At 42.2% G+C, this 24,244-nt stretch overlaps 2 protein-coding genes across 2 annotated transcripts; one reads left to right on the forward strand and one right to left on the reverse strand.

The window, feature by feature from the left end:
- The first annotated feature begins 8,058 nt into the window (after positions 1-8,058).
- On the forward strand, positions 8,059-8,994 carry LOC116250380 (uncharacterized). The gene has a single exon (XM_031624009.1). It carries the CDS (start codon positions 8,059-8,061, stop codon positions 8,992-8,994), a length of 936 nt encoding a protein of 311 aa, XP_031479869.1.
- A 6,215-nt stretch (positions 8,995-15,209) lies between these two features.
- On the reverse strand, positions 15,210-24,244 carry LOC116249526 (plasma membrane ATPase-like). Its single transcript, XM_031622640.2, has 18 exons — positions 23,863-24,244; positions 21,482-21,601; positions 21,271-21,369; positions 20,342-20,479; positions 19,934-20,248; positions 19,493-19,819; positions 19,113-19,232; positions 18,808-18,930; positions 18,357-18,461; positions 17,678-17,987; positions 17,337-17,575; positions 17,203-17,235; positions 17,022-17,103; positions 16,775-16,935; positions 16,461-16,634; positions 16,116-16,298; positions 15,806-15,993; positions 15,210-15,527 (listed from the first exon to the last, which is right to left on the reverse strand). The coding sequence occupies exons 1-18, from the start codon at positions 23,926-23,928 to the stop codon at positions 15,431-15,433; spliced, it is 2,880 nt and encodes a 959-aa protein (XP_031478500.1). The 5' UTR covers positions 23,929-24,244; the 3' UTR covers positions 15,210-15,430.

A 24,244-nucleotide genomic window follows, 5' to 3' on the forward strand; every position in this document is an offset into this window, starting at 1 on the left:
TACATTGTTTTGGGAAATCTCCTTTTATTTCGCTTCTTTTCCTGCTTTTTTTGTACGTCTATTGTACGGGTGATAATTAAGTACGTGGCTCTGCGAGTAGTGTTATAAGATCGTATTGGGTGTTGAGGCTTATTAGAGAAATGCAGGCAACGTGTGGCACAAGTTTCTTCCTTGTTGCTAATGTCATTTTTTGAGGTATTACCAAAACAATCAGTTGCGCTAGATGGTATACTTAGGACGTGTCAGATGAATACATTGCTTAAGAAACGGTAGTGGTGACCCTCTTTGGCTGAGTCTATTCGCTCTTTCAAGTACGTGTTGCAGATTTTTCTGTCTGTTTTATGGTGAATGGCATTTCAAGAATCTATGGAACTGTGCTTATTGAATGTTGACAACTTGTTGTGCCACATCGCCATTAACACGACCACAATACATGGGTCAGTGAAGGTATCAGTTGATACTATGGTATCAATTCTTTCGATTCTCCAAGTTTTTTTCCCTACCGTTTGACCTTTGGGATATTTTACCTATTCCTGGTTGTGCATGGTTCATTTGTTTGGATGAAAAGATTCAGCATCATTTGGTTGGATATCATGCTGGAGTGTACACCTGTCCTCCTGGAAGCTAATGGTGATTATATTTTGAGATGGTGTGAGAGTTCTTTACGAGAAACAAAGCTGCTTGGATATCAACGGGGGATGAAGAAAACTTAGCCTACCTGTTGGACTCTACTTCCGGGAAAAGGCTGCCGGGCGTTAGGCTGCAAACATATTTGCAGGACAAAATTTAGAAATTCCCATTTAGGGACAATCAACTGCACATTCTGATCCAAGGATCCCAGTCAACTGGGGAAGAGGCTACCGTTCTCTCCTCTCTATATTCTCGGAGATAAGGGCACGGTACGAGGTTCAGCTGCCCGGGCACACCCCCAAACCCTTTCCTTTTTCCGGCTGAAATTACAGTCTGGGTTAAGTTGGAGAAAAGGTCACTCCTCTGGGCTAACCCTCTCTATTCTGATTCCTCTATTTCCGGAATCAACGCATAGCACTTGTGAAGGCTTAGATTGTCTAGCCATGAGATCCAAGGGAATACGCGGCGCCTAAAATCATCGGCGAGGCTAAGGATGGAGTCTCGCGGCGGCGGTTGCAGACAATGATGTTTTTGATTTAAGAAAAGAAAACTGTCCCCGCCAACCCAGCGTGGCGTACGCAAAAGCCCTAAGCCGGACCAATTCTCCAGTCTTCCATACGATGCCCGTGTCCCATCAGGCTAAATGTTCTTTACAACAGCTTCCAGCCGGCCTAATTTGAGCAAGTTATCGGAGCAATGGGCCCAGGTTGAGCAGCAGGCCGATGCAATTTACGGTCAAACTCCATTGTGCCTACCGAAGAATTGTAAGCTTCGCAGCTTCCACGTGATAAAATGAAAATGCCGCCTCCAGCGAATGGTGATAATGCATTTCTCATTGAACTTATCTTTTGGGGATACACCATTCCAATTCAGAGAGCAATGCCTCAACAGGTTTTCTCCTTATCCCCAATTTATCTATAGTAAATCTCCAGACATTAGCTGCAACTTTCCAATGGAAGAATGGGTACTGCATCTGCTACGTTCGTTCTAAACAGCAGATACGTAGAAGCTAAAGCGAAGCCTATAAGTGTTGGATTTGGACATCGGTAAACAGCTGTCTTCGATCCCTAAATATAAGGCCCAACAGGCTTTTGGATAACCCTGGCTGATCCATGTGAACTTTCTCCAACTCTTCAAAGTCTGCGTAGAGGCATCCGTAATCGTGGAGTTAGACCTTACCTTTTTAACCAGAACTGCTGAAATCCTCTTGAACAGTCGGAGTGGTGTTTCGCCCCAAGCAAATTCAGTGTCTTGCACACCTGCCGATTATCACCAAAAGCTGATTCTGCTTTTGGCTTTCCATTTTATCATCTGACTAGTTCCTTTACGATCCCATCCCATCAGCCTTGTGTTCTCTTCAATTTTAACCAGCCCATATCAGTACGATTTCTCGTTTGATAGAAATGATGCCCAAAGGAACTTGGGGTGCAGCAAAATTCACAAGGTTATTGGCTGAGATGCTGGGACTGTTCCTTATATGACATGTTGTTTCTAGGACATCCTCAGAGGATGAGATATATGCACAGCCTCAGGTCGGAGAGACAACAACATTTTTTGTGTTTAAGCTGATGGCTGCTTACGTTGGGATCAGTTGACTGCTAGACGAACAATTAAGCGTTGCCTTCTTGATGTTTAGATAGGACGTGGTGTTTTAGGTGGTAGAACACTGGGTGTGTATTCTACGGCAGGTTGTTGAGCTCCTGCCATTAGATACTTGGATGACCTGCAAAGGCGTCTTTCCTCGACTTGGCAAAGAAAATTTGTCCCAATCTCTGCTGTCTGTTTAGGGTGTTTTGTGGGCTTGGTTGAGAATTGGGAGATCCGTTTTGGATGGTGTAGCGTCGTAATCCGATGCAGAGTCTATGCCTTAACGATTTCTTAAACTTCATACCAATATATTTTAAAGGTTTTCCAAAAAATTGTCTCCATTAGTAGCTATTATAATCTGATATAATTGAAGCTTCTGATACGCGACGTCTTCCAATTTTTGCAACATCGACTCCTTCAGAGATGTATCTATATAGCATATGAATACCAAGTAGGCATACGATAAGAAGAGCACATGTTGTAAACATTATGTTCTGTTCCAAGAACACATGTTGGTATGAATTTACCTTTTTTTCTTCTTTTGATGTGTAAAAAACTCAAAACGCTCAAATTGTTCTTTATTTAATATTATTTTATAATATTTTTCTTGTTTTTTCTTAACTACTGATCTTTGAAAAATCAAATACCTAAATCATCTTTTATCTGTCCAGCAGGTAAATGTCCAGCACCTAAAATTAATATAATATTTAATAATAAACCACGGAAGTCTGTTGAATATGGAAAAGAAACAACAATGTTGCATATTCCTTGGTCGGCGAAACCCATTTGCCACAGCTTATCTATGGGTAAAAGAAGTCCGATAAATTTTTTTTTTTTTTGAAAAACAAAGTGCTGTATATGAATTTTTTGGTAGACCAACTCATATTTCAATTGATGACTTATTGCTTTTCGACAAATAAATTTGCTGTTTGTTATCTTAATTCTTAAACGTTAATTCCAACCTCCTGCTAATAACGATAATCGAGTTTGATGTTTCTGCTCATTTTTAGACACCACTATTTCTTGTGTGCTGATTCTGACCTCATCTACGTAAACTGTATACGACTATACGTTGAGTCAACCGTTCTTTTTTTTTTTGTAGTGATAACTTAAAGCCAACCAAGCTTGAGTCCCACACCAACAAACAAAACCAGTTACGTTTAGTTTACGTGACCAAAAGCCTACGAGATTGAATTGCTTAAGAGCAAAGATCTTCATATAAAGTAGATGACCCGTTCAAACCCATGGCAAAGCAAAGGGAAGAATATGAGTAAAATTTTTAAGTAGTATAAGATGAAATAAATGAAAACTTGAGAAACCACCGAGTTGTTGAATTGTCAAAGCTGCTGACCTCCTGGATTCGGGTCTTCACTGTCAGACGAATGGTCATGGTTCGAGTTCTAAGGGCGTCAACTCAAGGTATATGCCGAAGCAGAGCCATGAATAATGGGTCTTTTCACTTGTGGGCAGGCGATTAAAACTCTCTTGACCCAAGAGCAGTTTTCCCAGATTGTTCCTCAGATTCCCTGTACTTGTTCCTCAAATATATATATATATATATATACACAGAGTTGGAGTTTGGAAGAGTGGTAGGCTGCACGATCAGTCTAATTAATGACACTTCCGATTTGAGACGGTGCTGCTAATTCTGCTTCGGCCGCCATTGGTAGCTGGGGCGGTTAGGGTTTTACCCACCGCCCACAGCTTTTTCGCTTTTTCCCTCAGCCGCTGAACCAAGGCAGCGAGTGGCGAGAGTTTAGAGAGAGAAAGATGTGAAGAGCCTGATCAAGATCAACGCCAAACTTGATGACGTTCTTTTCAAGTATTTACTGTGATGACCCCGATGCAACCAAAGGCATGAGGCCAAGTGCCCGTCCTTTCTCATAGGGGAGCGTGTTTCATTGACCACAATTCTTCCAGTTAAAAGACCGTGAGTATTTTCTTGTTTTTTTTTGAGTTAAATTAATTTTATTTTTAAAATTTTTAATCCCTTACCTAATATCTAAATAGTAAGTATTTTTTTGATCATTTGGTCAAATGACTAATGTTTCAAGGGACATAGCGTAGTTGATTTTTATAAACGTTATGTTCGTATGTCTTAAAACCGTAGAGCACAACATCCAAGTTAAAGGATGCTTCATATCGACACAGTTCAGGACTCTAAAAACAAGAGAAATGAAGGAACCTTCTCTTCTAGTGGTGGGATTGACCCTCTCGCTCACTCTCACTCACAACGATTAACATGTAATAATGAGTGGTGAAGTTATATTGTGGTTAGTTGTTAATAATTGTTGGCATAGTAGTCGATATAATTTACTTTAATTATATAAAAATATTTTATCGGTTCTTACTTATTGACGTATGAGTATGTAAAATTTGAAACTTAAAATAATAAGAGTAACCTTTAACTAAAAATAAAAATTTCTGTCTTTCCACAGGTAACAAAACTTCAGCTTATTTTATTTTAGAGTTGCCGTCAAACTAACGATCCAATTTTAAACTGAAAATTGCTTCTCTAACTTGTAACCACGACCGGCCACGCTGCCCACTTGCCCCTGGAATCTTTGCCCCTTATATGTATATATATAGCCCCTTCGTCCTTACGCTTTCGTGTCTATTTCTTTCTTGCTCCAAGTCGGCGGAAGGTCGATGGCACGTATCTCCAGAACTCGGGGTCGAGGACGAGACTGTCCTTTGCTTCGCTACCACCTCGGGATGGAAGAGGCGTCCCTCCTTTCCACGCGGTAGAAGAATGGTGGCAGAAATGTGCGCGGGGCGGGACGATCGGGTACCGTGTTTGATTAAAATATCAAATGCTAAAGAAGCGATCAAGAGAAGAATTTGAAAGCTGATAGTCATTGGCAGTGCAGTTCAAACTCTCTTGTGATATTTAAAAGTTACTTGAATTTCAAAGTCGAATTCAAATGGGATTCCAGTTATGAATTTGAAAAATCCGATTAAGATATGGTATGAACTTTAAATATAGGCCAATGCATCATTGCAAATTGGCCGAGACATCAAAGTCCAGTTACATGTAAAAATGAAAATACTGTTTTATATATTTTTTTAAAAATCCTAATATTCCTCTAAATTAAACATTAGGAAACAGTTTCAAATGACATTTTTGAGCAATTAGGATAAACCCTTTTGAGTGCCATCGACCTGATGTCACGAAAGCTAAAATAAAAGAAGAGGAAGCATCTCTGTTGCAACGTCAAGTTGGGTGAATATGACCACCACACAGACTACCAATCTTCCTATTGGTTGATGAAGATTGAAGAAGACGAGTTAAACTAAAAGAAAGAAAGGATACCAAGTTCTCAAAAATAAAGAAAAATAAATTGGTCTTCCAAATCCTCTCAACCATTTATGCCACTGCTTGCGAGTTCAAGGAATCTGCTCCATAGATCATAAACGAGTCACGTATTTATGGTTCTTAGGTTGAGTTGAAGTTTTCTGTTTAGGTGGAACGCACACAGAGCTAATTCACCATGGATTTTATGAGCAATAATTAATGAGCTCTCAAACTTTTCTTTTTAAAGTAAAAGGTAAAGATAAAACTGTTGGGATCCAGATGCAATTATTATCTACAAGTCATCCTCGAATATTAATGTTCTGAACTGTTTTGGTTGGCTTGATAAAAATCAATGCTTGGAACATGTTTTTATTTTTTTCGTTAAAAAAATGTTCTTTTGAAAGTCCACCATTTGAGATTTCTATAATAATTGATGTTTTATATATTGCAAACAACTATATATATATGTTTTAGAATTGAGTAATTCAAAGGTCAACCCTGAATAACTAATTAGTTGATTGCTTCCTTTTAACCAAGACTTATATAGATATATAGTTGAGCCTCACTATCAATCAAACAATTATATTCTTTTTGTTGAGCGGTAGGATGAAATAATCTTTCTCACTTAGACAATTCAAGTATTCTAAATGGCACCATTGGGCCGCTTAATGGATTGGACTTACCATTCTTAAGCTAAAAAAAAAGTCCAAAGTTGATACCCAAGATAAATTTTTTTTAAAAAAGTTACTTATTCAAATCAAATTGATCAGTGAGTTGGTGACTTAAATGATTGGATGTACCCAAAGCAAAGCCAATCAATCAACTTTGTTAAAAAAAAAAAGAAAGAGTAACATTTAATATTTTTAATTTTTAAAAGGAAAAGGACAAAGAAAGGCAAGGAAAGCTGCAGTGCAGGACGCTGCTTCCCACGCCCCCACAAAAGTCGGACCACTTTCTCTCCGTCGTCCCCTTTTGCCTTTTGCCTCTCCTTCCTTTCTATCGTACTCTACTCCCAACTCCTCACCTATTCTATTCCTCGCGTACCCAAAAGTTTCTTAAATGTATTCTACAAATATTTTTCTGACCAAAAAATATCCCTTTTTGGTACTTTTTTTTACAAAAGATTAGTTTTTATAAAACTTGATGCAATTAATTTTTTTTTTGGCTAGATTTCTAGTGTTTAGCTTGTAGATCTTAATTACATATACATATATATGAAGTTGGTTCTTTAGTTTGGGCATCAACATCTTATTGATTATATATACAGTAAAATATAATTATAAAAAACGACATAATATGGCTCATTTTTTATGTTCTTCCGTGTTCTCAGGTCGGGCTTCGTGTGTCTCACGTTTGAATGGACGTGCCTTTCGTGGAACAACCAATCAAACGTCCTGCGGCGGAGATCTGCCATCGGTCAATGGTCTTCCCGTTCAAAAAACGACAGCCAACGAAAACTACCCAGTTGACGGCGTCAACTCCGGTCGAACCTCAGCGAGCCATCCGGTCTAAACCCACGGGCCTTTCCGATCAGTTTCCTCCGCAGAAACGGTCAGCGGACGAGCCCACCACCGCCCTCACACACAGGCCAGGGGGTTCGACCCTCCGACCACGAGCCCACGCCGAAACATCACGAAGCAGCTGCTGTACTTCTCGTTATGAGAAAATTACCACATTAGCCTTGCAGTCGAAGCCAGAAGGCCATTCACGCGTGCCAGTCGGATCTGGTCTGCCAGATCTGCTCCGGGTACGACAAAGTTCGCATCTCTAGGCTTATCTTACCTGACTCGGGATCGGGATGGATCCAAAGATTGATAAGCCTAGTCTAATCCGGCTGGCGGTCTCTGGATACGATACGACCAGTTCTAGATCCAGGCTGGAAGGATGCAGCAACGAAGTATTTACGGGTCAAAAACCAGTTTCAGGTATTTGACCCGATCTCACACGGAATTGAAGATAACAATTCATTATAAATAGGCTTGATCTGATCCAATTGAGGATAACCGTCGATCTATATATAGGACACACTTATGGCGGCCCATCTCCATAAGTACCAAGTCGATGCGTGAAGACCCGAGGGAGTCGAGCACTATCCAGAGAGAGGGACGCTCAAGTCATGGCTGACAAAAACTGAGGGCAAATCAGACTTTTGTTAAAAAGCAGTCAAATTGGGCGTGGCCAGTTTTGTCAAGTCAAAAGAGAGGAAAGAGAAAAAAAAAAAAAAAGGACCAGAAATTTCCGTAGGGCAGAAGACAAGTGCAGTTTTTAACCACCGAGGGGCAACGAGTCACGAGCAAAGCTTAGGATTCCAATCCCACGGAAGCGAGAGAGAGAGAAGGTCCTGCTCGTCGTCGTCTTCTTCTTTGCAGCACCCTCTCCGATCCTGAGAGCGACTGAGAGAAGGCCACCATTATTGAAGATGGTCATTTGGGGAAGATGAAGAGGTTCAGAAGAGGCGTCAGGAGGCTCTCGTCCGGGTGCTAGCGGCTCGATTCGGGCTGGATAGAGTCAAGAGGAAGAGGGTCGGAGAAGGAGAAGAAGTGAGAATGGTCCAGAACATGACCACATGCCTCTACCAGACGGAGCTGGGCTGCGTCACCGTCACCTGGTGCCGGACCCTCATGGGCGGCCAATCCCTCAGCTTCACCGTCAACCCAAATCCGAACGGCGCCAGCAACCACGAAGACGACGAAGAGGAGGAGGAGAGGGCGTCGGTGTCGCACCGGGTGCAGATGAAGCCGTGGTTCTTCTGGAAGAAGAAAGGATCGAAGAAATTCTACCTTCTGGGAAGGAAGGCTCGGGTGTTCTGGGACCTCTCCAAGGCCAAGTTCTCATCTGGTCCCGAGCCGGACCGGGGGTTCTACCTCTGCCTCGTCTCGGATCGGAAGTCGATGGCCCTACTCGTCGGCGATATGCGCCACGAGGCCTACTCCAGGACCCGCGCGCAGCGGCCGGAGATCGAGGCGGTCCTCCTTTCACGGCGGGAGCACGTCTTCGGGAGGCGGCTCTACTCCGCCAGAGCGAAGTTCGGCGACGGCGAACCCCGCGGCGTCACGATCGAGTGGGAGGCGGACGACCCGGGCCTGTGCTTCCGGATCGATGGGAAACCGGTTCTGAAGGTCAGGCGTCTGTCCTGGAAGTTCAGGGGCAACGACCGGTTCGTGGTGGACGGCGTTCCGGTTCAGGTCTTCTGGGACGTCCACAACTGGCTGTTCGACCCGGGTTATGGCCACGCCGTCTTCATGTTCCAGGAGGAGAGGACCGGCCCGTCGTCCGCATCGGAGTGCGCGTACCCGGTCCCTTGGCCGAGCGGATTCGGCCTCAACGGACCCGAGAAGAGCCTCCTGAAAACCGGTTCGTTCTCCTCCTACTCTTCGTCTTCCTCCTCCGCCTGCAGCTCTTCCGTTCTGGAGTGGGCCAATACGGAGTCCGACCCGAACGCGAACGGCTTCTCTTTGGTAGTCTATGCTTGGAGAACTTGATTTTTAGTCGCCGGCAAACCGCTAGCAGTTTGCCGACTTTTGGCTTCCCGAGGTGATATCTTGTATTATTGTGGATTATGATTTTTTATTATAGTGACTTAAATAATGAAACCGTCCGAGCGAGTGACAACAGAATTCCTTTTCGGTTTTGGCGCTTTCTGCACAGCTTTGATCCGCCGGAATTCTCGCCGGCGAGAATACGTTCCTGACATTTCCGTCGCCTTTTGGGGGGAGCAATCGTGCCATCAGGGCTTTAACCCCAGTACGAAAAGGACGTTTGACGATTGGGCGATGGGTTCGGTCCCGTTACCATCTGATTTTTTGACTGTGCTCGCTTTGTTATCAAGAGATAATGACGTTTAGTTTCCCCACGCCTAAGACAATCATACGACTTTGTTTTTACAACTTTTTTTTTTTTCTAACTTTGATATTTAGTTCAAAATAACGTTTCCGAAAAATGTTATCAAAGGGCATGGTTGGTATCCGCTTAAAGACTTGTAAGAATGTCTATATATAAGTCCATGTTAGGTAATTTGTTAGATAAAATGAATGGTAAACTTTGTGACACGACCCATTTGGCTTTTATATTAAAAATGGCTCGAAACTACTTTTTTTTAATAATCAAACTGTGTTTACCGACAAGAACGCACCAGCTGATTGTAACCAACATTCTTCAATTTCCAACATCGTCAATCCAAGCCCTTTGCTACATAGAAAGAGCTCTTTCTCTTGTTGGCAGTCGCGGATAGTCTTTGATCAAACACGAACTTGGATATGGATCAAGCCTACAAGGCAAAGGCGGAGCATCTTCCTTGAAAAGAAAAAAAAAATTTCAGCCTAAGACATTTTGAGGAGGAATCTTGTCCGAATTTAAAATCCAATGGTCTATAATCCAAGTTAAACAAACACGCCTTGCTTTTGGAATGGGGATGCAAATTCCTACTTTAATGATGCCAAGATTAAAATCTTAGGGTTTTGATATAATCTTGGTGCTGCCAAACTCTACTTCACAGTTCGACTCTCGCTGCAGACGCGCAGTAGTTGCAGCCCCTGATCTTTACACGTAAACACTTTGGTTGCCCTAGCCAAGTCGAGTACACCTTTTTTTCTCATATATCAAAAGGGTTAAAGTTGTTCTTGGGTTAGATTTTTCATCCCTTCCTTGGTATTGAAATACTATAATCACCAGCTTCTTTTTTTTTTTTTTTACTTTTCTCTTTCACTCCCCCAAAAAGTAAAATCTCATAATAGATTTTAACCTTTTTTCTTCTTTCACCCTAGAAATAGCTCTCCTCTTGTCCTCATATTTCTGAATCTAGGGCTGCTTCTCTACCTAGGTAGAGAACAACGTATCAAGATAATTAATTTACAATTTAAAGAAGTAGCGCCCATGACAATCAAACTAATAAACAAATTTTCATCGACACACCTTATGATGCATTTTTTTCTTTTTCTTTTTTTGAAAAGCATATAAAATTGGAACAGCGCCCGTAGATCCAAATGGTGCTGCCCGTCCATTTTGCTCTAAGTCAACGTAGTTAACTTAGATCCAAGTGTAAAGTTTTTGAGTTGATTAGTTGAAATTAAAAAAGAAAAGAAAAGCCAAAAAGTTTGATTTCCCACAAATTATTCGGTCGATCAAGTTTGGCCCGTCAACTAATCGTTTTGAATTGCATGAACTCTTTTTGTGAGCCGGACTTGACCACCAACAGATTCCCCGACTTGATTTTTTTGACTTAACAAGAGCTCATTTCTTTCTGGATTTTTATGCATCTATCGTTTTCTTCGCGTCTCTTTTCTTTTGGACGCACAACAACACTTTCAGAAGCGCACCACTGGGTGCATTTGAAAAGCAAGCTTCCTCTCCTCTCATTATCGTGCCACTGAGTCAAGTCGTCATGGTAAACTTTATGGGACTATTTTGTCGTCGTGAATACTGTGTGAGTGTTTCATGAATTTACAGATTCCCCTTAGACTGGTTCGCAGTTGTTACAACCGCCCGCCCAAATTGACCATCTACCTAACCACTGCGCTTGTGTTTTCATTTTTTTTTTGTGGGCATTCAATAGAAATTTGTGGAATTGTTTGACTAAAATTTTGTAAAATACGATGGATATGTAGCTTTATTTTGTTTTCAACGCAACCATGGTTCATGATATGTTTGAATCTAGGCAAACATATTTGATGATTTCAGAAAAAGCATTCTACTAATTAATTTGCCCGAAAAGGCACGTTTTCATGATTTGACTCCACTGCATTCTAAAGATGCCGACGGGAATGTTTCAAGTTGGACAAGAGAGTTCTTACATGCACGGGTAAAGTTAGAAATTTTTTATAAGGTGAGCTGAATTAAAGTTTATAGATTTTGATTGGGACCGAGATACCATTTTTCAAAATTTTTATATAGAAAAGGTGGGACCAAGGCCCATGCGCCCCCTCACCTCTTGGTTTCGCCTCTGCTTACATGTGAGATGTAAGGTCATCTAAATTGAATATGTTAAGAAGACTATCCGGGATATGAATCTGACATCCCATCAGTAAAATAGGAAATCCAACTTCTTCGGGTTAATATTGATTTTTTCTGTTCAAAAGTTCAGCCGATACATGGGACCAGGTCGAGGAGAAGAAAACAACTAGTGCCCTCGCCCGACTTGAAACAGAGAGGTTAACAACTCACTACTGAGAAAAACAAGATTGGATGATCCTCGTTCTTGGTGTTTCTAGGGTCTTAAGCTGCATCGACATAAGTTATGGCCGCTAACTTAGGTGCGGCACGACAACATAGCATCGACGGAAATCAAACTATCCGGACTCGACTCTAGCCTAGCCAACTAGCTAGGTTATTATGAGACAATGCAATGTTTGGTCCATGCCGTGAAACGCGTTCCACGCGCTTTCTCGGTCCAACTGGGGCCACAAGAGCTGTGACCGTGAGTTTCGAATCATTGAAGACAATAAATTTTTGAAGTGTACATGTTTTTATTGGAAGTCTTGAGTCGTGGAAAGCCATCATGAAATTGAACTTGATAAATCGAGTCCTGCGCTCCTCGCTTTCTTGGCATTCCATGCCCGCCATCAAGATCCCGAAATTAACCTGGTTTAATCAGTTTGTCGCAGCTAATTTCATAGAAAGAAAGAAAAAAAGAATTGTTTTGATGGAAAAACGAAGTTTCTAACATGACTTTGGCGTCAACTGCTCAGTGCCTTTATGTGCAGATGTGAGAGTTTTGAATAAGACAGAAGTGGAGTGATTGGGATTGCTTCTTACAATGAATGAGCTTCCGTTGTAAGAATTCTTTCTTAGGCTCAGATTAGTTTTCATGCATGCAACTCCGCGTCAATGCCGTTTCCTGTCAACTTTTCGGATGTGGCACGATTGTAGGAGGTCAAAGTATGAGCTTTATGATGAGTGATCTTCGGCAAGAGATCATGGGACGGAGCATCTTAGACTTTCTCCTCCACCTTTCAGACACGCCCTTAATGAAATCGGTCACCGAAGCTGCCCTTGATGTATGGTGGCAAAAATGGCTTACCAACTTCTTGAACAAAATAATTACTATCAATTCTCTTGTTTGCCCTTGATGTATGGTGGCAAAAAAATTTCTCACCTGTAAGACAAAATGTCCATTTCAAATGATGCATCTCTCTCTCTCTCTCTCTCTCTCTCTATATATATATATATATATATATATATATATATATCTTCTTTGCAACACAAATTACATGATTATGAGGCCCCACTTGGTTGAGAAAAACAACAAGAAAGTCACATGCTTTGTCCCCATTATCAGAAAGCATGTATATATATAAGAGAATATTATGCAAGGGAGATGGTCTGTCACATATCAAATAATTGTATCATATCAAATAATTGTAGGAGCGGTCAAGCTGGTGCGGTGAGGAAGGAAGACGAGTGCAGTTTGAATTGCTGGTGCAGAAAAGCCTTGTCTTTTCACCTTTTTGGTTTTCAACCTGACGCACCTCGGTTTTACTTCACTGGACGGTGGGCTTAGGAGACATGTCTCTCACCTTTTATTGCTGCGGCCAGCTTAAGGTCAACAGGTAATTAGGCTAATTAATTACATTGCCATGACCCGGGACAATCAAATATACGGTAGAGATTTGAGTTGAATATACAATCAAATATACAACAGGTAATTAGGCTAATTAAATAACTAGATGTTGCTTACTCATGAGTTTATATATCGATTCCTAAATTTGTCCACCTTATGGCGCCCGTCTGTTTTTGTAAAAGTTAATCGAGCCAATTGGCAAAGTTGGGAGCACGATTTGCTCCATTTTTGGGTTTCATCGGAATTGGGTTGCTAAAATCATGACTGGTATTTCTTCCGCCGCGTTTGCAATGGAGAAGAAGGGAGAATTCCTTGGTAGTATATTAAAAGTGGGTAGCCCCAGGCCGACCCCTTTCGCTATAAGTGGCGGTGGAGAAGACTAATTCCATAGTGAATGGAGAGGAAACACTTTCAAAATCACATGTTATGATTAGGTGAGCAATCGATGACCAATTTATTCTTTATGCTGATGGTCTTAGTCTTTGGGGATCATTATATCCGTTCTTGAAGAACTTGCTCATAATTCAGATGGTTTGGCAATGAATGGTGATAAATCATCTACTTCTATTTTCATTTTGTTGATTTGATATGCAACATCAAATTCTATAAATTTTTGATTGGCAGAAAGGTCTTCTTCTTTATGTTTGCCGTGATCTTCCACGCTCTCCTAGCGTGGCATCTCCGTTCATGTTCCGATTATGGGCCTCTTTCATGGCGATCACATATTCATCACTGCATTCCTTTCGGACCAAAAAAATTCCTCTGGTCGAAGCGTTTGTAGAGTTGGAAGCGCCTAATGGGGAGAACGAAAGCGGGCCACGAGCTGTTCAATTGGGATTTTGGCAACGCATGCTCCATTATAATTTTGCAGTTCGATGGATAAGGATACCTCTGTCTCCATTTATGAAGCTGTCACAGAATGGAAGGCAGCTTCTTCGCCTTCACTTGGCTGTGGCTATTTACTGCAACTATCCGACGTAAGACATTCTGGGTTGGATTAAAAATGTGGCAGGCATTTTAAATTTCATGAGCAATGTTATTGGGATTGGAGCCCTCGAGATTGGAAGGTTGCTGAATGTGAACTTAGTCTGTAATTTCACATTTTTTTAAAAAAAAAATTGTTCTCTGTCAGTTATCTGTTCTTATTCTTTGTTACATTTAGTCATGCGATAAAGGTAAGGTTGTCCTCCCTGCAGCTCAGATCGGAAAGAATAAATGTAACCTGATCAGGCCTAGGTCTGATATAAAATTTTACCAAATCTTACCTGGCCCCGTTGATCTTATGCTCTGAAAGAAAATATCAAGCGGCTTCCTTTTTCCCTTTTTGCTTGTCACATAATAATACTCATTAAATGCTGACACGTTAAACTTATTAAGGGGGTGTTTGGGTGATACTTCAAAACCACATTTTTGGAGGCAAAGCCTGGTTTTGCCTCAAAACCAGCTTTTTTAAGTGTTTGGTTGCCATCAAAACTGGGTTTCTTAAAAACCTGGTTTTGACAAAACGTGGTTGTGTAAAAGGGAGTGAAAACCTGGTCTCCTTTTAGAAAACCAGGTTTTGGATATGTGACCCTAAAAAAAAAAACAAGGCTTTAAACTCATTAAAAAGCTTGGTTTTCATAAAACCTAGCTTTACAAAACTGGGTTAGAGAAGAGTGTCGTTCAAACGCCTCTGGGGAATATGCACCCAGCTGTTGAATTCCTGACCTTCTTTTAAATTCAAAGGTGTGAAGACCTTAAAGTAGAAAAACAAAAGAACTTAGTTCGCTTGAGTTGCTGGAGAAAGTCCAGCAGGCATCCAAGATCTTATGGCAAATCAGAAACTGTCGAGCAGGAAAATGCCAAGATTTGGCGATCAAACTCAGTTTGCAGCGAGAAAACACGACTCTAGGATCAATTTTTCTGTCACTATTTTTCTCTTGTAACACAAACATGCAAGTTTTATTGTTTCCTTTCCGAATACTTCCCGCCTTTTTAGTGTACTGTTTTTCTCAGTCCCGAGGCGGACCGTTCGTTTCAGCGGGGATAGCAAAAGCTTAAATCCCGGAAGAGTTTTGAAAAGGAATTTGTTTCATTATGAACGAACTAGATATGGTGTTCTTGTTCCCAAAACTTGAGCCAGTTGTCACTAGTACGAAGAAGTAATACAAAAAGAAATGATATATCTATAATATGATGAGGTCATTTACATCAGTAAGAGCAACCCAAACCCAGCCACCGATGAAATTCATTGGTTATTGCGGTAACTACATCACATCCAGTTTGAAGGCAAAACCAAAGAGAAAAATGAAACAAAATGATCGTCAATTCCCTCCTCCACCGTCCACTATGCAGCAATTGTATCAACGAGGCCGCTTGTTTGATTAAACGGTGTAGTGCTGCTGGATCGTGTCTATGTCTAAGCCCTTCAACTTCACCACGGACTCTACATGTCCTTTAAGGGTGTGGAGCTCCCGCAACCTGCAATTAAAGGGTATACGATTGAAACGCGTAAGATGAGAGAACTAGGAAAGTAGTTCGAATTTTACAAAGAAAATCGGAAGTGATTTTAACCCTAAGACTGTAACAGTGGGTGGGATCCAGTGTAACCCCCTTATGAAGCAAGGTGTTCCTTCACACACTAGAGGTTTGATGAACATCCATCTTTGTTCTTTCATAGATCGCACTCGCTCACAGAATGATCCAGTTGGCGACTATGTGCAGATGGCATTCCTTCTTTTTGTTAGTTAGGTCCTTACCTTGCGATTTCAGCGCGCCTCTTTGCCTGCTCTGCGATCTCCGACAACTCCCTGTAGTCGCTTTTATCGTTGAAAAAGGCGTTGGTGGATGTATCTGGTTGATGAAGCCCATGGAGGGTGCGCTGAGCAAGAGCCCACTGGGCCTCTCTTTCTCCTCTTCCATAATCCTTTTTGGTTGTGAAGGCAGTCTGCATGCCCAAAAACCAGAATTAATTACACGGTTAACATAGAACCAACTTAACAAAAGAAGACATATAAAACAACAAAACAACTGTTTGAGTTATTCCATGTTTCTCCTTTGAAAATGTACCTTGTTCTGAAGAAGTGAATCCCAAGCCTTTCCACTCAAACCGTAACGGACGGCAAATTTGAAGATGTCGAGAGGAATGTAGAAGACAACGCTGTAAACCCAGATCACTCCTGCCCATCCCCACCCTATTCCTTGGATCCTTGCAAAGCCCCAGTCGGCATAGACAGCAATAAGCGTCGCAATCTACAAGAAAAGATGCAGCTTAGTATATCACATTGAAAATATGAGATGCCCAGTGACGCACCTTGTTTTAGGCTTACTACAACTACGGAACACTGCACATCGCTACGTGGTGTTCTTGAAGGGTTAACTCTGAGCCCTAGAAGGGAAACCAGAGGAACTTACCAACTGAGCAATGAAGAAGGCTCCCACAAGTAGCACACCAGGACGTTCAATGAATGACCAGCTCCTTGACCGTGTCACGAAGATGAGTGCTTGACTCACTATACTCACTTGGAGGTAGAGGGCGGCTGTCAGCTCGTTATTGTTACCCTTAATTGATCTAACCCCAAAAATGTCCTGCCAAAGCGTATCAAGGTTGGAGATTAGCAACATATTTCATCTTATTTCTGCCGAAGATTGTTGCTTTGTTTCAACTTTTCAATGCCATGCGACGTCATTCCATTTGATGCGCCGAATTAGAGGATCCAACTACTTACGGAGAAGAGGTCGGTGTCATGGGCAATCCAGAAGAAGATGACGGTCATGACCGCGAGGTATGTTCCGAGAACGATGCCGGTAGCAAAGATCTCCCTGAGCTTCCAACTGTCCGGCAAGGGCGAGGGCTTCACTCTGTCCTTTGAGATCGTCATAATCGTGCCTGCTCAATTAGGAACAGGTTAGAGAATGCATGCGAAGGCACATATAAGAGAGAGAGAGAGAGAGAGAGAGGGAGGGATTGCTTACCGTCGTTGAGGATGGCGATGATCAGAACCATGAAGGGAGAGAAGTCAAACTTCCATATGAGAGCAATGAGCATGAAACCCAGCTGCCATAGTCCAAGGAAACAACGTAATAGCTGATGTTAGGCATCAATATAGAAATTAGCTGCGACACTAGGGCAGATTTCAGTGGCCTTGGTACTTACAACTATACGAATTGTAATGGATACGGCGTATATCTGGAAAAAAAAAAAAACACATTAGTGTGTTGTGCAAGCATTTCACACAAATACAGAATCCAAGGGCAATGAATGATTATTAGAGAGGGTAGAGATATTACAGTATAGTTCTTCATCCTTTGGAAGATTGCTCTGCTGGTGAGGACAGCGCTAACAATGACGCTCAAGCCTGGTTCTGTTAGGACGATGTCAGATGCGCTCCTAGCTGCATCAGTAGCGTCCGCAACCGCAATACCAATGTCAGCCTTCTTCAGGGCAGGAGCATCGTTCACACCGTCGCCTGTCATACCACAGATGTGCTTCCTCTCCTGCAGTTTCTTCACGATCTCGTACTTGTGTTCTGTCATGAACAGACGAAAACAAGCACAGAGTTCATACAAACTCAAAAGAGCGAAACCACATAATCATTTTGATAGTCGGGTGCGTTGTGTTTGCAACTCACCTGGGAAGACCCCAGCAAAGCCGTCGGCCTTCTCAATCAATTCGTCGACGGGGATAGCAGCAATGGACTCGTCTTTGCTCTGGCCTAGCAGAGAAGAGGATGGGTACATGTTGGTGCCCATTCCTAACCTTCTCCCGGTCTCCTTGGCGATCGCGAGCTGGTCACCTGTGATCATCTTCACGTTGACGCCCAGGTTGAGAGCTTGGCGAATCGTCTCCGCACTGTCGTGTCTGGGAGGATCGAAAAGGGGCAACACACCCACGAATTGCCATGGACCCCCGGCGCTCTCTTTGTTGGCCTCGGGCACCTCCTGCATGCACATTACAGGGAGGACACTGTTACAAAGAAAGCAGTTCAGATGACCGGTTTCTTTTGCACATTCTTGTTGGTTTTCAACATATGCTTTTTCTCCAAGTAACATTAACTTGATGGAGATTTTCAACATATTGCTTGCGCTCTAGCTTGGGCCGATGTACACGCTTATTTCAATGGTGGGACCAAGACCGCCTCCTCGAATGTTTCATAGAACTTTAGTCTAAGTCAGACAAGATTCCGAAACGGGGATCGCACAAATTGGCCCCTGGCCGCCCGATGATCCAAGACATTTTCATTCAAAATATTCGCTGGATAAAATATTCGATTTTAAGACCAAGGCGGTATGAAAGGTTGCCGGGCAGACCTGTTTTGCAACGCCCAATGCCCGGAGACCGCGATCAGCATACTTGTCAATGATGGAGTGCACCTTCTTCTTTGCCTCGCCTTTCAGGTCGCAGAGCTCCACTATCTGTTGGGTTCAACGCAACCAAATAGTTAATAACGATAGCAGGAATTAAGAGGTAATAGTAGCTAAGAGGATCAGTTATTAGTGCTGCATTATGTTTCAAAATTAACGAGAATATAAACCCTTCTGGAGAACAATTCGCAGGTGCATATTAGTTGAAACGGTAGCTGCATAGGCTTCTGTTTCCCAAATGAAAATTAGGACGGCTTCTTTTAAGTTCTCTATACAGTACAAGGATGAATAGTTTTAGAAAGAGGAGGTCCCCATTAAAAGAGAAAATGAAGCCTATAGAATTCTTGGAAATATCATGAATCATGATCACACATAAGAGAGGAGTGGACTCTCCCACCTGCTCAGGGGCACCTTTGCTAGCACGATGCCAGGTCCCGTCTTGGGCAATGTACGTGATGGCGGTACGCTTGTCGACCGGGTTGAAGGGCAAGAAGTGGACTTCAGTGATACCAGCTCGTGCCTATAATATAAATCAGAACAAGCCACTCAAATCATTTTAGTAAAGAAAAAGACCAAGTCATATAGGACTGAGCATAATTTGCTTATGCGCTTCATGATTTTAGCCTGGAAGACCGTGTCTGATTTAATAAAGGAAAAAAAAACTAAGAGAGAGAAAAGATTGTGGACTCCATAAGCCAATACCTCCTTGGGGTCTGCCAGCATTCCAACGGTGGCAGCATCGATGGCGTCCTGGTTTTCCACTCTAGATGCCCTTGCCGCTAGCAACATCACCGTATCCTTGTCCATGCCCTTAACAAACACCTGCAACCAATCGCCCAACAATCTCAAAAGTTGTCACTCCCAGGCAATAAACAGAAAGACTTGGCTTAGAATTAAGCTCAATGGCTCAATGGCCAGTTCGAAAGGGTTGAGCTAGGAGTGTCGGTTGGCCGTTGAGCCCAAAACTCTTGGGTCCTTTTTTGCTGATCAACATGGAGGCCTCATTATGTTTTGCAGGCCACAGTTACGGGGTCCAATTGGATATAATGCTAAATTGCTAATACATAAACATGTTATGGTACCTCAATGAGGTTTTTATCTATGGTGAGCTTGTTAAGGGTGAGGGTGCCGGTCTTGTCGCTGCAGAGAACGTCCATGCCTGCCATCTCTTCGATGGCCGTCATCCTCTTGGTGATGGCGCCCTGTTCAGACAGCCTGTGGGAGCCGATGGCCATTGTCACTGAGAGGACGGTGGGCATGGCAATGGGGATCCCTCCGATCAAGAGCACCAGTAGATTGTCGATGCCATCCCTGTACCTACGCTGCTGGATGGGATACATCACCAGGACCTCAATAATCATGCCAAGAGCGATTGAGCAGATGCAGAAGTTGCCAATGGCCGTAAGAACCTGCATGCACAGGATCACGCGTCAGAACATCACCGTTTTCCATTACAACCAATCTACGGCATCGAAGGCAATGAATTCTATGGCAAGCCGGTCGTAAAAGAAATGCATGCACACCTGCTGAAAGTGGCCAACGTTGTTGGTGCTGTCGACCAAGTGGGCGGCCTTGCCAAAGAAGGTGTGCACGCCAGTGGCAATGACAACTGCCTCAATCTCTCCTTGCTTTACTGTCGAGCCGGAGAAGACCTCCTCCCCCGGGTTCTTGGTCACGGGCAGAGACTCGCCGGTAAGTGCGGATTGGTCGATCTTCATCGGGTCACCATGAAGTAGTCGGGCGTCGGCCGGCACGATGTCACCAAGCTTGATGCTGATGATGTCCCCAGGCACCAAAATCTCAGCTTCCTGCTCGCTCCATTTACCGTCTCGAAGGACCTTACGTTTTCCAGCAAGCACATATTGATTAGCAATGGCGGATCACTTTTCCATATTCCATTCTTTTTTATCTATTACTTTCTTTTTTCTTACCTTGGTCTTCGGAGCAAGACCCGCCATAAGGGCGGCTGCTGCATTCCCGGCATTGTTCTCTTCAATGAAGCTGATTGTGGAGTTGATGAAGAGCAAAACAACAATGCCCACGAAGTCTTGCCAATCTGGAGGCTCGCCCTGCCAAAAGAATGTGATTAGTTAATGGACCTGCAACTGGAGTCCGCGGTTCCCATGAATATGAGAGAGAGAGAGAGAGAGAGAGAGAGAGAGAAGCAAAATCTGGCATGATCAGGTTTCTAGTTCGAAGTTGGCCAACTTGGGCGACGTGGCTGTAGGTCAGGTTAAGTGGGTCTTTAAAGGTTTTCAAGTTCAAGGTGGTCAAGAATAACTGACTTGGTGTCATTTCATGCGAGGCTAAACAAGGAAATAGTACTTATAAGAGGGCACCAGACAAAAAAATAGTTGCCTTCCATATGCAAATCACGACAACTTATCAACTTTTCATGGCGTAGAGGAGGCGCGTCACATGCCTTCTTCCTCCGAAATGGAAAGCATAGCAATTTTCTTTACATCTACTTAATAAAGTTTCAAGTTGAATATTTTCAAACAGGTGCTTAAGCGCTTAGCTTCAAAAATTCTCATTTAATAGCTTATTATGCTTATACCCGCCCCAAAGCAATTGACAAAATGATGAATATGAGGTCTGGAAGGCTGACCAGCCGTTGAACATGCCGGCTACTTTACCTTGTTGACGGGGAAATATTCAAAACATGAATCGTTTTTGTTATTCCTTTAAAAAGCACATGCTTGTAAATTATTCGTCCATGTACCTTATATGGCCTTCAAGACAAAGCAAGTCCCACACATAAATTTTTACATGCCAGATAGCAACATATGAGACGTCTAAAGCGGTTGAGTGAGCCATGAAATCACATGCTGTCACATATATGACTGAGAAAGAAACTTACCCCCCCGTTGTCTAGAGCAATGGCCATGATCGCAGCTATCTCCATCACCCAGGATAAGGGATTCCACATGAAGCCCAAGAACTTGAGAAGCTTGCTTTCCTGAGGAAGTCCGAAAAAAGGAGAATTATTGATCTTTCCTACTTGCTTGGTAAATTTCCTTTATTTCAAGAAAACTAAGAACGACTGAAAAGCGTAGAGGAAAAAGATCAACCTTTTGCTCCTCCAACTTGTTGGGGCCAAAGATCTGGAGACGCTGTTCCCCTTCGGCACTAGTGAGACCCTTCTCCGTGCATTTGAGCTGCTCGAACACCTCCTCGATGGGGATTCGCTCCTGGCCATACGATATGAAGATGAGGACGGTTTCACGTTGCAAATGAGAAACCAACAATGAGATATAAATGGAATAGAAGGATGAGGGAAACAATAAAATTTCCTTCTCGTGCCGGAACCGTGCGAAAGGGCTTGTACCAAGAAGTCGAATGGAGGTGACACAAGCAATGGGCGTTGACTAGTCCTTCAATTTTGTTTTCTTTAAATGGATAAAGAACTAGTATAAAAAAAAGCAAGGTACGTTCGCAGTCCCATGAACTATTCTCCGTTTTGTAAAGTCGTTCATGTTTTATTTTGACACTACAAATTAGTTCATATATTTTGGATTGTCCGCGCATGAAGTTTAGTGTTAAAAAGCATTAAAAAGTTGTATCATATAGATAATTGTAGAAAACAACTCTTATAGCTTATTCGTCGAAGAAAAGGTTCGCCGATTTTGTAACCTCAATCACCTTAGTTGAAACATAAATTACGGAAATGCGTTTCAGAACACAAAGCTCAAAAATTGTCATGTTTTAAAACTTAAGAATCAACAAAAATGTTTTGTTTTTTTCATCCATAAATCATAGTTTTGTGAGGGCTTCACAATAAACGGTCAGACTTTGTTTGGCTTGATAAAACCTAATCTCCATGATAATGATGCACAAATTTATGTTGATAAAGTTGTAGGCGTGAACATTTTTTATTTATGATTAGTTTTAAGAAAAAAAGCCAAAAGATATACTCTTCCAAAAATGCCTCCATTCCACAATACAGCTCCAAACAAACTCACATTTTATAAAGAGACTTTTGGTAAGATAATGATGCTTGCATCTATTTTTGACGGTTCCTACTAAAAACAAGTTAATTTCTATTAAATTGAGATCCTATTCCTCAAACGTTGTCGAAAACAAGGACACGTTACGGAAGATAAGATAAAATATTAATTTCTAATGTAAAGAAAAGGACTATTTTATTTGTCCAAAATTGCAAGAAAGAACGAGTTGCATTTTTTGGTTTCCCTTTTAAGCCGGATTTGGATTATTAGCATGAGATCATAAGATTAATTTCGCTCTACAGATTCAGATTATATTTCGGTTAGGGACGGACTGAAGCAATATTTAGAGTCAAATTTCCTGTGGATCCGGATGAAAAACGATTCAAGGTATACTTCGTACATGCAAATATATAACACGTTTTTAACCATTTCAAGTGTAATGTGCATATAAAAAGAATTCAGCTTCAACTAATCTTCTTCAGATCCTATCCAGATGCCGACGTTAGCGCGCCGGATTTGGATTTGCGCCTAGCAAACCTTCACATGTGATCTGCATTCACTCACAGTTACGGGTGAACATCAGGTCATGCACCGGCTCTAAACAGAGAAAGGTTCACAATCCCGATCCGGGGGTATTACCTGGTGCAACCTTATACGACATCCAGGTGAGCCGCGCCCAAGAATTCGGGCCGCTTAAAATAATCTCCCCCTCAAATTCAACAGTCACCGCCTTAACAAAAAATTTAGAAGTAATATGGAAACAAATAACATGGAAATAGATTATATTTATAAATTTAGTTAAATTAATAATGCAGTTTTGTAATAAAGAATTAATAACCAGAAAAAAAAAGCAGTTCGTGACTTATTTTTCTGATCAACAAAGCAGCGATCAGACAACTAAGACGGAGCATTTTCTACGAGGAAGGAAGAAGAATAAACGGATCGCCACTAGAGGTCCACGTGAAGTACGATCTACGATACGATGAGATAAAATGGAAAAGATTTCTATTCACGAATCCGGCACAAATTAAAATACATGATAAATAACTGACAAGAAAGAAATAAAAAATCAAGTAAATCAAGAACCGATCTAAAACCCTTTCGAAGAAATCTCTGTAAAACCTTTTGTGGAAAAGGAACTCTTGATTGCGTGCTTGCCTCGATCAGTCGATTGTGAATGCAATATCGAAAATAAATTTAAAAGCATTAAAAAAAAAGAGATCCTAAAAAAAACCGTGTCGTGTCTCGCAGCCTCGCTTACGATCTGTATGTCTACGAAAGACGGAGCTTCCATGAGGCAGAAACACGGAGTAAACAAATCCGGTTGACAGTTATAGAACAGAAAAACTAAAGACTATGTACAGTAGTATATAATTTTGGAAGAGAATGACGGGAGTGTCCCTCTTTCTCTCACTCTAGAAAGAGAAACAGTTGAAATCAGAGACAATTTTAGCACAAAATCTAGCTGAACTTCAATCGGCCAAGAAGAAAGCAAAAGGACTCACGAGATCAACAGCCTCGTTCTTGATATCATCGAGGCTGATCGCCTTGTTGCTCGAACCGTCCGCCATCGTCCCTCTACAATTTCAGGCTACGCGCTGCAAAACCTCGCTAGAAAGAGATAGAGATAGAGATAGAGCTAGAGATTCAAGCAGCAGAAGAAGAAGAAGGACGATGACTCGCTCTTCCTCTCCTCCTCCTCCTCGGCTAACAAGGGTTGCTACACCGCCTTTAGATGGCGTGCATAGTCTGGCGACTATGCACTCCGGTCTAGAGGCTTGGCCCTCTCTCTTCTCTACGTCGTGGGGGTCCTGCTCAGGCCTCCACGAACGCCTCCGGCAAGCTCATGCAGCAAGGGGAGAGAGAACGAGGCTGAGAGGGGAGGAG

This window comes from Nymphaea colorata, chromosome 3, assembly GCF_008831285.2.
Source record: "Nymphaea colorata isolate Beijing-Zhang1983 chromosome 3, ASM883128v2, whole genome shotgun sequence".
Classification (NCBI taxonomy): Eukaryota; Viridiplantae; Streptophyta; class Magnoliopsida; order Nymphaeales; family Nymphaeaceae; genus Nymphaea; species Nymphaea colorata.

Excerpts from the sequence above, each read along its gene's own strand:
- LOC116250380 (XM_031624009.1), top strand. The coding sequence starts at position 8,059 with ATGGTCCAGAACATGACCACATGCCTCTACCAGACGGAGCTGGGCTGC.
- LOC116249526 (XM_031622640.2), bottom strand. The coding sequence starts at position 23,928 with ATGGCGGACGGTTCGAGCAACAAGGCGATCAGCCTCGATGATATCAAG. Across the intron at positions 19,820-19,933 it reads ACGTTGGCCACTTTCAGCAG|GTTCTTACGGCCATTGGCAA; the intron begins GTGTGCATGCAT and ends CTGTGCATGCAG. Across the intron at positions 17,236-17,336 it reads AAAGGATGAAGAACTATACT|ATATACGCCGTATCCATTAC; the intron begins GTAATATCTCTA and ends TTTTTTTTCCAG.